Here is a 14,138-nt window from a genome sequence, read left to right on the forward strand (position 1 = left end):
GGTCATAAGGCCACTGCTTAGGTAAAGCCACCCTTTGGGGCGTCAAGATTTGAGGGATAAAGGTATTCAGCCTCCCTCAAAGACCCATGTCTTTGAAGGCTAGGAGGTGGGGCTTTTGGCGTAGTGTGCGAGCAAGGTTGGGGAAGAGCACTGGGCACTCAGTGACTTGTTCACACTATGGCTCTGTGGAAGAAAGGTAGAAAAAAACGCCAAAGCAAGCAGTCCAGAGCCACCTGCCCCAACCCGATGCCCGCTTTGCCTGACCCTGGGGCTCAGTTCCGCCGCCTACAGGTCGCTTAGATTGACAAGCAAGCCAGGGCCAGGCGGGCGCCCTTTCCCAGGCCCCGCCCCTCCGGCCGCGCGCCTGCGCTTTCCCGTCCCCTCCGCCCCGCTCCGCGCCTCCCCCGCCCGCCTGGTCGCCGCCGCCGCAGCCGCCCGAGAGGAGTTGGGGGAGGACGGTGGCCCGCGAGGCTCGTTCGAGACAACGCGGCGGCGATGTCCGCGAGCCAGGCGGGAGCCGCGGCGGCAGCGGCGGGGCCTCGCGCACGGCACGGCGGCCTGGGCTTCGGCCTCCCTCCGGTTCCTAGGAAGCGGGCCGACGGCCAGCGCGGCAGCAGCAGCGGCAGAGACGGAGGCTCCGGCGCGTCTCTCTCCTCCCCTTGAGCCTGAGCCGGGGGAGGCCAGACGGCCCGGGTGGCTGGTGGGGGGGTCCGCTGCCCGAGAATGGGAATTCTCTTCACCAGGATATGGAGACTGTTCAATCACCAGGGTGAGAGGCTCGGGCCGAGCGCGTACGGGTCGGGGAGAGGGTCACCCGCGGCCGGGTGGGTGGGTGGGGGGTCTCCGAATACTTCCGGAATGTGGGCGCTGCGGTCGCGCGAGGTCTCTGCGCTGGGTGCGGGCTGTTGGGGCTGCGGGCCTGGGGCTGGTCGATCCCACTCCCAGCTCGGGAAATGGTTCCCGACTCGCTGCCCTTTTGTCTTAGGAGACCTTCCTAAGAAATCCATTTCGCAAATACACCCATTGCTCCGATTTCTGTTGGGAGTGGAAAAGGTTTCTTGCCCCACGTTCGACGCCCCTGAGTGGCCCAGCCTGGCTCACGTTTCAGTCCTTTTACCTTCGGCGGTTGGGTTTGCACACCACGGAGAAGTACTGGGGTTCTCTGGGATTAAGGTTATAGGTTGTGGCCCCAAACGCACCCCTGAGCGACCGAGGATTGCAGAATGCGGAAAACACGAGAAATCTCTCTTGACTTAGCCAGTACATTCAGGTTTATGAGCCTGCCTTGCACCTCCACCTCCCCGTCCCCCCGCGTCCCCCCCGCCTTGGGAAGATTCTTCTGCATCCTGATCAGTGATGGTCCTCTTTCCGTTCGCCAGATTCGCATCTGTGTTTAAGGTTAAGCTTAAGGTCATTTTCCTACTCGTGTTTCTCGTTTCTTATTTAAGTGGAGGTTTTTATGGCTGGATTTAAAATGTTAAAGTATCACTGAAAGCACTTAAAAATCATATCATGTGAAACATCTGGTAACTGTAAGTGACTAGTAAGTTACCAGGTATGGAGTGTATTATCATAAAGAGATGCTTAAGTTCATCTAAACTCAAGCATTACCTTGAAATGCATATCAGATTTATTGAAATTTGTTACAAAAATAAGTGTAAAACTGGGGGAAAGAGGATGCAATTTTAACAAAAAGACAACACAGCCATTAAGATACAAAATAGTTACTAGTGTACTTTCATTTCTTTTTAACTCAAGTTGGGTGATTCATCATCCCTGCTGTCAATAACTTTGTGTTTGCCTCCTGTGAAGCTGGTGTTACTGTCACAGCCCAAAATTTTCCAGTAAAGACTTAAATGAATGGTGGCATCTATTATGTGCAACCATCCCTGTCTCCTCCTTGGTGATCCAGCTGCTCCTACAAGAAGGCAATGGGAAGGGAGCAGAACTGGAACTTGTCATCTCTAGTTTATCTTTTAAAAAATAAAGATGATAGTGTAGATCTCATGACACTAAATGGAAGAGCAACATTTCAAATGATGTGGAGAATTTTCATGAACTGGAGAAAGCCCCTTCTAATATACACTGTCTCTAGCTAGCTGTTTCTGTTGAGAAAAGGGTGAATAGAAACCAGTCACTTAACCTTTGTCCATCTGGGTCTCACCTAGAGTAGCAGGAAATCTTGGCTGTATGACCATGGAGCCCACAAATCCTGAAAACTTAATCTGTAGGTCTTAAGAATTGAAACTTAACATTGCCGTGATACTGGTGGTACTTATAGTAGATAGTCTATTTTAATGTTTAAATCCGTAGTTTTGTATTATTTTTTAGCAAAGCTAGTATTTCTACTCTACTGTGAAATTTAGAAAGTTAATTGATCTCTAGTCCTGCAAGAAAAATTAGATATCTCCACTTTCTATTTTGAGTCAATGATAAAATTGTCTCTATTAGTGAAGAACGACTTCAGAACTTTGCCAGCAGCTACTTGACAGTACTAAATAATGATGTGTGCTTTGTTACCACTAAAAATCACTGAGTAGTGTTCTTATTACCTCTGTTTTGTGGTAATTTTTGACTGGACCTTTTTTTCAATATTGGGAAATAGTAAGAAATTAATGAAGTTCTAAAAATTTAGATGTCAGCATTATGAAAATATGAATAAACTATTTCCTGTTAAATGATGTGATTGTCTTATCAGCAGGGTCACTTTAAATCTGTCAGGTACTTATTGGTCTTTTAGTTCTGTTCTGTATTAAACTTCATTTTACTTCCAGAAGATACAGAACACAGTCCTGTGTTCTTTTCACATAAACTCTTGCAAGGAAGTTTTGAGGGATAACAGAATTTGCTATGTTGATGAAACAAACTGTGTGACATCTCTCTCTATCTCCCTTTAGACCAACTTTTTCAATTTAAGCTTAGCTAGGTTGAGTTCATAGTCAAAACTAATTGTATATAGCTCATACTTGAAAACCCAGAGGTTGCATTTACGTTGATAACTTAAATTAATAGGATACAAACTTTGTCCTAGATGCTGTTGTGTATATCATTTTTTAAAGTTTTTACAGTCCTTTGAAGTAGTTTTTCTCTTGTCCTGAAAATAGGAAACTGAGGTACCAGTGGAATGATTTTCCTAGGTGATGCAACTGGTAAATACTGCAGAAATATTTTGCTGACACTGGCCTTAAAGAAGTGACTGGCATCATTTTTTCATGTGAATTCTCCCCCGTCCCCCCCCCCCCCGCCTCCAGTCCCTATTGCTGTTTCTCAGTTACTAAACTGTAAGTCTTTACAACTTTAGGGCTTGGGAGAGTTGCCACTAGCATCTTTTAGTATAGAAGGGCTTATGATCAGTACTCCATTTGTTCATTGAACAAGTATTTTAAACACCTGTTTTGTGCTGGGGTCTGTTGTAGAGGGCTTCCCAGGTGGTGCTAGTGGTAAAAAAAAAAAACAAACCTGCCTATCCATGCAGGGAGACACAAGAGACGCAGGTGGGGTAGACAGAGAACAAAACAGACAAGACCCCCTGCCTTTGTGTGGGGAGATAAGCTAACTTCATCTTTATAGATAAAATAATAGCAGTTAATACTGACTTGCAAGGGTTAGGGTCTATGTGTTTCATGTAGTTGATTTAGTCTTCATTTAATTGCTTTACTCTATTAAGAATCCTGTGAGGCTGATAGTCTCCAGTTTTTAAGGGACAAAGAAACATTAGGTAACTTGTTCCAGGCACTGCAATTAAAAGTGATAGACCTTTGGTGCTACGTCGCTTCAGTCGTGTCTGACTCTTTGCTGCCCCATGGACTGTAGCCCACCAGGCTGCTCTGTCCATATGATTCTCCAGGCAAGAAGACTGGAGCGGGTTGCCTTTTCCTTCTCAAGAGGATCTTCCGACCCAAGGATTGAACTTGAGTCTCCTGCATCTCCTGCACTGGCAGGTGGATTCTTTACCACTAGTGCCACCTGGGAAGCCCTTTTAGATTGAGACTTTAACCAGGATCATCTAGTGCCTGAGTTGGTGCCCTTGAAACCTAACAAAAACTTCTTTGTATAAGAAGGATTCATGTTAGATAAAAGGAAGAACTTTTAGACTCTCATGTGAACTGTGAAAGAAGTTACGAAGTTTCCTCATGGGGAGCACTGTTTCATTCTCCTGATTAGCTCGCAGAAAAGGAATGATCCATTGTGAATGAGTTCTGAAGAAGCTGCTGGTGCCACAGGACCTGATGCTGGGAAAGCCACCTCTGCTTCTGTTGTTCTTTTCATCGTGTGGGAATTCAAACATGTAAACGAGTATCTATAGAAGCTGAGTAGCCAAAGGGGTGAACTGTGCCAGTTATTAAAATCTTAGCTCCAAACTCGCCTTTTTTGTGTGCTCTGTGCATACAGAGCTGAGTCCTTAAATACTTGTCTTTTAAAGGCATGGTGTTAAGCTTTGTTGGTAGGTGCCACTGCAAGAGGAGGGGGTTTTCTTTCTGGATATGATGTGCCTCTCAGCAGGCCCTCTCCTGCTCATGCAGTGAGGACACCTTCTCCAGTTGTTGGCTCTTGCACTGTCTAGTGGTCACAGCAGCTTCCTCTAGTACCCACTTCAGTTGGTTTCAGAATGGAGGTCCTCCAGGGCAACACTTCCCAATGAACAGCTTTCCCCAGCATGCTGGAGGGAGGATTTCCAGAAAGATCCACTGGCGAGTCTGCGCGGTTACTTCTCTGACATTCAGTGAGCCATGGCCAGGCCCTCAGCAAGGTCTGCATCTCAGTCCTGGGGAGTTGTGGGGAGAAGCCCTGTCTCAGCCCTAGGGTGGTGAAAGCGCTGTATATTTGTCATTCCTTTAATCTTTATTGTTACTTCTTGTTAGCCAGTCCCTCATTACTCCAGTCCTCTGGAGTAGTTATTTTCAAGTTCAAATTGCTATGTGGTTGCTGTTTCCTAATTGAATCTCTACTTTTGTCATGTATAATTGTTGCTTTTCATTCAGCAAAGTTTTTGGTTCCCCCTCCAGCCGAAACTTCACTACCATTGCCATAAGTTGCAAGTTTATTTTCAAACTTTGTTTTTTTAATTGATGATGCTTTTAGATTTTGCAAATTGAATTTTTAATATGAGGGACTTTATTGGTTATCTCCCTTCTAACCTTTATGTCTTCCAAATCTGATTTATTTATTCATTCATACTTTATTAAGTACATGATTTACTCTAGATTCTGTGTTAAGACCTGTGAAAACTGTAGTATACCTGACAGAAATGGGATTTTTTTGTTCCTTGTGAGAAGAGTCCATGGGACTTAGTTTGGATATGAGGTGAGAATGAAGAATCAGGGTGACTCCCAGTTTATCTGCCTAAGTATTTGTGTTTTCTAGCTTTGGTATGATTCACAGAGATAGAAGTTCTCCAGGATAACGATGACTTTTTTTTTTTGCTTAATTTACTGACTGATAGTTGGCAGGATATATATTGACTTTTAGAACCTGTCAGTAAATAGAACTGGTAGGCTGCCTGAGTATATCAGAAGGAAATAAAGAAGGGAAACAAGCATTTTCATGACAAAAGAGTCAAGTATTGATTGGGAGACTAAAGCCCAGGTGATAACGCAAAATGCCATCCAGGTACTGTGACTGTACAGTTGTTTGGAGTTATCTGAAAAACTGCAAGAATGCTGTGGCATAGATACTCTAAAAGAAAAATCATACTAAGTAGTAAACTTGTCATAAATCACATGCATCAAAGCATTGAAACAGCCAAAAGTTTTGTTACATTTTCGCATAATAACTGTCTCTTGTATACACATTGTATTTTAGGTTCTATGTAGTATTTGTTTTGAAGTGCATTGTAACACTTTAGCTGGAATATGTGTTTTTCATAGAAGGCTCTTCCATTCCAGTAGTGAGAGAAACAGGTTGCAGTGGTGAGAGAATGTAAGGCTATTCAGAGAAGGCCGATTATTAGAAAGTGTGAATAATCTAACCCTATGCTGCTGCTGCTGCTAAGTCGCTTCAGTCATGTCCGACACTGTGCGACCCCATAGATGGCAGCCCACCAGGCTCCCCCGTCCCTGGGATTCTCCAGGCAAGAACACTGGAGTGGCTTGCCATTTCCTTCTCCAATGCGTGAAAGTGAAAAGTGAAAGGGAAGTCGCTCAGTCATGTCTGACTCCAAGTGACCCCATGGACTGCAGCCTACCAGGCTCCTCTGTCCATGGGATTTTCCAGGCAAGAGTACTGTGGGTTGCCATTGCCTTCTCCGAATCTAACCCTATAGTTGGGGGTAAACCAACTCTTCACCTTTGACTTGGCACCTTTATCTTTGAGCCCATTGCACAATGATGTCTTAATCTTACAGTTCTCACTGTGACCCACATGCTATACCTCAGACTTAGGAAGCTGTTGAAGATAGCCATGGTGCTTTATTGTAAAAACACAAAAATTCAAATAGAGAAAAAACAAGTCTTGGGAGGAAGTAGATATAAGTTGGTATTGAACGTGGCTTGTGGGTATTAGGGATGAAGAGGAGAAGGGCCTCTGGCTCGTGGCCTCATTGGACTGTCCTGATCTCAAGACTGAGCCACAGAACATGGGGCTCCCCAGAGGTTTTCTGGATTCTGCACATGTTTGATGCGAGATCCTTTCTTCTCTTTAATATTTTAGCTACTAAAAACCTTCATGTGTTCGAATATGTTAGCTTGTATTTCCTTGATTGATGTTGCAAATCTGCTTTATGTCTTAAGAGTTTGGGGGAGTATTTGCATATTTATGCTTTTGTAGGTGACGGTTATTCACTGAGTCTGTAAAATTAGTTAGAAGAGGGAGGTTGTTTCCAGTATGGAGAGTGGTTTGAGCTGCTTCTCTACTTCCTCTCTGAACATCTCTGACACTCTTTTCTCCTGTTTATTTTCTACCACACCAGACATGAGTTCTCGCCCTGTATCAGCCACTCTGCCTTCTCTCCCCAGTGTGCTGCTTTTATTTCTAGGCACTAGTGAAGAAAGACTTAACGAGACTTTGCATCTTTATCCACCAAATTATGTGACCTGATTTCATCTTATTGATTCTCTAGTTCATTCATTCAGTGGCTTGTAAAAGACATTGTGTCTTGAAACTGTTCACCCCATCCTGTCTTCCACTTGTGTCAGGAGAAGATGAAATCCCACTGTGAACTTCTTGTGCCATCTGCTTTATCTCAGTATATGTGTGTTATTGCACGATGCTTGGTTCACAGTAGTTTGACTTTATCATGTTCATCTTGTGGTCAGGTATGACACAGAATCTTTAGTTTTTTTTTTTCTTTTTTGCCTAGTTAGTCTTTCCTCACAGAAATGGTAGAAAATGTGTTTGAAATCAAGAAATAAGTCCTGTGGGGCATGGCTAAATTAAGGAGACCACTTTAAAAACAAAACCAGGTAGGGTTTTCACATAAAAGCAGTTACCCTAGGAGGCCAGATAGTTTTCTGCTGTTAAGTCCTACTGTTACTCAAAATACCTTTTGAAACTCCTTTTAGAATTTTTTTAGAAGCACATTTTAAAATCATATCATTTAGGGATCACACCTCATTTAATAATGAAAAGGTAACACTCATCTTAACTGCCTTTTACCTTATGACTGAGATGACACCACGGGACTCCCCTCCTCTTTTAAAATCAGATTCATCTTCAGGGGTTAAACAGTCACCATTGGGAGTGTTCAAAACAGTGTATCTCCGGCTCTGAAAGCAATTGCAAGAGAAAATTGCCAAATATTTTGAAAAATGGCAGCATGGTTAGAATAAGTGTTTAACCACCTTTAGGGACTAAGGACCTTGCCAGAGATAGTGCTATTGTATTTGTGATCTCTCTGTGTAAGATTCATACACACACACACACACATTTTTTAGTTACTGTTTAGTTATGTATCATAGATCCTTGCCTAAATTTGTATTGGTTTTGCCCCTATTAATTTTGTACTATTTTTAGAGTACCATTTCTCTCATTGGTCAGGGTAATTGTATTTTCTTCCTGAGTACTGGTAAGTCTGTCTAAATTTAGTCCTGAAGCTAATACAAAGAGGTTGACAAAATAACATTCCTGAAACTTAAAAATAAGCTGATGTTTTATGAATTATATTATTAAAAACTGGTATTCTATTCAAGTGGGAAACTAAAAACTCATCTAAGTCAGAGGTCAGAGAATAGCCCAATGTGAACTCTGCTTGTATTAAAATGTTTATAATTGCTAGTATTACTAGAACTGAAAAAGATATCTGTCATCAAAAGGGGAGTGCTCAATTTGAGGACATAGAAAAACATAGAGTCAGGCAAAATTGCCTTGCCATTTAAAAACTTCCCAGGTATAAAGGGCCCCTGCTCCAAGGATTCAGTAATCTGGCCCTGTTCAGGTGTGACCTTCCTGTGAAGATGGATTTGCCACTGCCTTTTTAACACTCCCTTTGAGGAAGCCCATGCTCCCCAAGTAATCTTCTAATTTTAATCCAGTCACCCTGTACTTTTCCTTAGGAAGAAACTGCACTTGTCAGGTAGTTCTCATTTTCTCAGTCCCTTCACCCTAAGATGAAATAGACTGGGCCCTGCATTTTTAAAATGACTTTTAAGAACCTGTGTTGGGGGAGCATGGTCACGTCACTTTAGGACGCCAGTGGTTCTAAGCTGCCTGCTCTTCAAAGATGTGAGTCACTGGACATCATTGATTTTATTAAAACTTTCTAGGACCTCCCTGGTGGTCCAGTGGTTAAGACTCTGCACTTCCACTGCAGGGGGTGCAAGCTCAGTCCCTGATTGGTGAACAAAGATCCCACATTCTGCGCAACCTAAAAAAGAAAGCACTGGCCTGCCAAAGTATATTATTTAAAACAATTTTTTTTTCTGTTTACTTGATCTTCATATTTTTGTGTAACAGGAAGTACCTAGATAGCATTAGGAATTCCTCTTAATGGTAAATGTCCTATTTGAAAAACATCTACAACCTGACTGGAAAAGCTTTTTCCTGAAGAGCTCCTTTATCTTTAACATTTCTTATTTATAGAATGAATATTAATTCAGCATTTATTATACCAGAAAAGTTGCAGTTACTAGGAAGTACCCTTGAAGGGTGCCTCATTAAACTGAGATGATTAGTGTTCGTGTAAATCATTATAAGTGCTCTGTTAGAGGTGTGGCAGAAGAGCAGGAGAAAGTGATTTTTCTTGGGAAGCTATAGCTTAAAGATTAGTAGGAATTCTTGAAATGGAGAATTGGAGAAGATAATTCCAGCACAGGCAAACACCATGAGTAGAGGTAGAGAAATGTTTGCTGTGGACATAGGTGGCAGCTTGTGTAGGAAGAACAACTTGAACTCCAGCTTAGATGCCTGGTGGTCATAGTGAGGGATAAAGCTGAAGCCTACTCATTTGGGACTGGCTTTAGGTACAAGGCTTAGAACTTGTACTTTGTTTTCCTGTCAAAGTGGAGAGACAGCATTTAAATAAGAGAGTGGCATTATCAGCTTTATAGTGTAGAAAAATTATTCGGGAAACAACAGGAAGATGGATTGGAGATAGGTCCAGTTAAGTACAGTAAGAGATGAGGACTACAGCTAGGACAGTGGGGAGGAGGTAGGTTCAGAATATATTTTTGAGGGAGAATAGAACTTAGTAACAAATTAGATGTTGAGGTTGAGGGACTCCAAAGGCATCTGAAATAATGGTAATACCGGTAAGCAAATAAAGTAAGATAGAATCAGGAAAAGGTTTGAAAATTGGGTTTGAGGATGTGTTGAGGGGCACTGTATCTATCCACTAGGGAGATTGGAGCTTGGAAAAGATTTGGGAACATGGATTAGGAACTGTCTTTCTTGGTAGTGGGCACTGCCCAAGTGCTGTCTTACTTATATAACCCTGAAAGATAGTATTGTTCCTCCCTGTTTTACAGTGAGGAAGCTTATGGTTAGAGGAATAAGTCATTTGCTCAGGGTCACACAACCACATGTGTTTTCCCATCTTGCTTCTGTTATCTGTTGCTGTGTAACAAGCCAGTTCTTCTAAATTTGATGACTTAAAGGAATTACTTATTACTGTCTCTCATGGCCCTATGAGTTCACTAAGCTCAGCTAGGAAGTTCTGGCTTGGGGCTCATTTGATTACAGTTGGATGGCAGCTGGAACTGGAGTTATCTCTGGCTCCACTTGGCTGCATATCCAAGGTGGCTTCTTTGTGTGTCTGGCATCTCAGCTGGAATGGTTAGAACAGCTGAGGGCAACTGTGTGTCTCCCAGGCTTCCTCACTCATGTGCACAGCAATCTTGGGGTAGTCGGACTTGTTACCTGGTATCTGGCTTACTCCAGGAGGAGTTGTCCAAGAGCTGGGCAGCAACTGCAAGGTGTGAGATGATCCAGGTGTGGAAGTCGCACAGTCACTTCTGCATTTTGTTGGTTAAAAGCAAGTCATAGGGCCAGCCAGGATTTAAGTGGGGATGAATATCCAGAGACCATCTTTGGAGATTAGCTTCCTCCATGCACTGCTGTCTTTGGGAGTCAGTTTTAGACAGGATGGCAATAGATGGGCCCCAAGATACCTTGCTAAAATGTGAAAGGAATGCAAGAAGACAGCATGAATATTTGAAGGAGGACCCAAGGAAAAGGAGTTGTTGGAAAAAACAAATCAAGAGACAGAGGAAGAAAAAGTTGGAAAAAGGGATGTTGTAGAAGCCAAGGGGGCAGGGAGTCACTGCCACCATAGCCAAATAGGTCCTTAAATTTGGTTAGAAGGACCCTATGGTTCACATGTGCCCAGATACTTAGAGATGCCTGCTGACAGCAGCTATAAAAGGCTACCCTTTTTCTCCCTGCCATTCACCCATCTCACCTGTACATCCCCATTAATGCCTTAAATTCACATTTAGAACTTAAGTAACTTAGTCCAATGTAAAACATTAGCATGTTAAGTCTTACATAAATTTTTGTTGTGATTGTATTTGGGATAGTTGACTGAGAGTCGGCTTCCAAGGAGTGGAAAGAATGTAGTACTTCTGGCTTCCTAGACAGGTGAAACTTCTCTACGTAGAATGAGGGGTTAGACCAATACCATAATTCTCCTCTTGCTTTGATGTTCTTTTGAGTTACAAGAAGGAATAAAATGCCAAACACTGAATTATGCCATGGCCGAAAAGAGTAGATGAAATGGGAAAAATTTTAATTTTTGATTAATAAATCACTGTTTTGGTTTTTTTTCCAGAGCACAAAGTTATCATTGTTGGGCTGGATAATGCAGGAAAAACTACCATCCTTTACCAGTTGTAAGTACTAACTACCTAAAAAATTGTATCTTTTTGTTTATAGTTACTTTCTCTGCCTAAGTGGTACTTAATTAGCGAAAGCAGTAAAAAATTTTATGGAATCCACCTTACTCTGTAAGAAGGCAGGTTGGCCATGAGCCAGGAGCCCAGTTTAAGCAACTGCTTCTGGAGAGCTGGAACTTTATATGACGTTGAGCATGTTGTTCAGTTGTTTTGCTTGTAGAGAGCAGACAAATATTTGTTTCTGTAGTTTCTTGAAATGAAACTATGGAGTATTCCACCTAGTCCACTGCCTAGTTCCACCTCTGTTTGAACTCTTCATTCACTCTTTTTTTTTTTTTTTTGACATTTCAAAGAGCTTTATTTTTTTATACAACACGTGATAGTGATGCATTTCAAATTTTACCAAAGAATGCATCTTAAAATGAAGGATGGTTCATATCTATGATTCCAGGGATATAGTTTTTCCAACACAGAGAGTCCAGTATGTGTATTTGTTAGTATTCTTCTGAACATAATTTATTTATGTGTGTTGTTGTTGTTGTTTAGTTGCTAAGTCATGTCCGACTCTTTTGCGACCCAGTAGATGGTAGTCTGCCAGGCTCCTCTGTTCATGGGATTTTTCAGGCGAGAATTCTGGAGAATTCTTCTCCAGGGAATCTTCCCAATTTAGGGATCAAGCCTGCATCTCCTGCATTGGCAGGTGGATTCTTTACCACTGAACCACATGGGAAATCCTACACATGTGTGTAATATATGTGTAATATGTAGTATCCTGTTTTTATTTTTTTTTTTATATGGAGTACAGTTGCTTTACACTGGTATGTCAGTTTCTGCTCTGCAAAGTGAATCAGCCATACATACATATATATCTCCTCTTTTTGGATTTCTTTCCCTTTTAGGTCACCACAGAGCACCAACTAGAGTTTCCTGTGCTATATATACAGTAGTGAACCCTTTGTTCACTCTTAATAAACCTAGTGGAAAGGGGATAATTGGGTATAAAATATAAAAAGAGGTTATGCTGATTTATCCCTTAGTTGAAAAATATTCAAACAATCTAGTTTCTTTGCTAATTGTGATATATTTGAACTTTTTCCTCAGTTCTATGAATGAAGTTGTACATACGTCCCCAACAATAGGAAGTAATGTAGAAGAGATAGTGATTAATAATACACGTTTTCTAATGTGGGATATTGGTGGCCAAGAATCTCTTCGTTCTTCCTGGAACACTTACTATACTAACACGGAGGTATGTTTCTTAATATACTAAGTCTTTTGTGAATATGATACTTGGGAAACACTTTCTAGATATAACTCTTAAAGTTATCTTTTTGAAATATCACAGTATGTTAATATTAATATAAGTAGACTTTAAACATAATGGGATCTTTAATTCCCTCTTTCAGGGTCATTGTTCTGTATATCCATTCTCATTGAACCTCTGTAAGAAGAATTGGTGATTGATTGGTCTGATTTTATACTGATCCCAGAGCTTGTCTTAAATAATTGTTTTTCTAAAGAACTCCATTTCACAGTTTGTAACTTCATTTCTCTCTCACTATTTACTTGTGTCTGCATAGAGGAAATGAGAGGACTCTGGCGGTTTGAATCCTTGTTCAAAATTTTACTATGTATTTTCTTTTATGCAATGGAATTGCACATTAAAGAACTTGTTTTATTATAAAACAGTTTAGATATAGTCATATGCTTTATTTACATATTATTTGCCAAGAGGAAATTTCTGGCATTTGAGAGCTTCACTGTATAGACCTTGTAAGATTACAGGCTGTGACATTTGTTTTTGTAGTGATGGTTATAAGTTAATAAGTCTCCAACTGTATATATGAATGAATATAATATCACTGAGGCACTAATGACCTGATTGCCTAACACTCTGTTAAGAATTTGATCGTGTCTTTTGGAGAAGGAGTATATATATATATATGATTAGTATTCCCATATAAAATACTGCATGTATTATAAATTCATGCCAACATCTTGAAAATCAATAGCTTTGTTAAAAGGTTTAGAGTAGGACATGTCTTAGAGCATATAACCACATATCAGTAAAGTCTCAATGAGAGAAGAGGTCAAGTAGCAGTTCTCTTATCTGTCTGCATTGTGGTTGATGAAATCTGAGAATAGAAAAGATCCTGAAAATTAAGTGGTTTATTTGGAAATGAAAAGCTAGTTCTGAACAATATATAGTGCAGACTAATAATAGGCAGTCAGAATTAACTTGGGCATAACCAGTGCCATCATAAAGTGACTATACCTGCTCCTGTTTCCCTAGTGCCTTTTGGTGCTGATGGAGTTGAAGGAGGGGGGCATTGTAGCTCAGTCCTGCACAGCTCCTTTGTGAATCTGCATCTTCTGATGCTGGTCTCATCATCAGTTCAGGAAAGAGTTGTGCTTGCAGTAGCAGGGACCACTTACAGAAGGAAGAGGGCATAGTTTTAGATATAGATTTATTCTTCCAATTTGTCGATTATTTTTTTTTGAAAATTAACTTAATTCTCATATTACTTTATTCTCGTATACACCTGCCCTTTTAGATTTTTAAATTGACATTAATAAACAGTATTTGTCTAGAAGTAACTTAAATTTAGGGCCATAATATATTTTTGTCTTACGGACTCACAGTGCAAATAGAATTAAGATATTAGATATTAATTAAGATATTATAGAATTAAGATATTAATTTAGAAAACAAACATGTTATATTTTGCTTAGTTTATTAGCAGAATATTCTAATAGAATGATGACATCATATTGTCTGTTATTTTCTCTTAGAAATTAGTAAATATGTTTGAATTAAAGATTAGACCTTTTAGGCTTCACAATGTATAGTGGGTATCTCTGGTTTTCAATAAT

General features: G+C 40.9%; 1 protein-coding gene across 5 annotated transcripts in view; it reads left to right on the forward strand.

Annotated features, from left to right (window-relative positions):
• Positions 1-441: 441 nt before the first annotated feature.
• ARL5A (ARF like GTPase 5A) overlaps positions 442-14,138 on the forward strand; it is a 43,698-nt gene continuing 30,001 nt past the window's right edge. For all 5 annotated transcript variants that reach the window (XR_014079055.1, XR_014079054.1, XR_014079053.1 and 2 more), the window contains exons 1-3: positions 442-769; positions 11,201-11,261; positions 12,366-12,513. Coding sequence is in view for 1 of the 5 variants with exons in the window: in XM_081578078.1 (XP_081434204.1) it covers positions 724-769; positions 11,201-11,261; positions 12,366-12,513 (255 nt within the window). In the remaining 4 variants the exon portion in view is untranslated. The remainder of the gene's footprint in view (positions 770-11,200; positions 11,262-12,365; positions 12,514-14,138) is intronic.

Source organism: Giraffa tippelskirchi, chromosome 3 (assembly GCF_054371585.1).
Source record: "Giraffa tippelskirchi isolate mGirTip1 chromosome 3, T2T-mGirTip1v1.2.pri, whole genome shotgun sequence".
NCBI classification, from domain to species: Eukaryota; Metazoa; Chordata; class Mammalia; order Artiodactyla; family Giraffidae; genus Giraffa; species Giraffa tippelskirchi.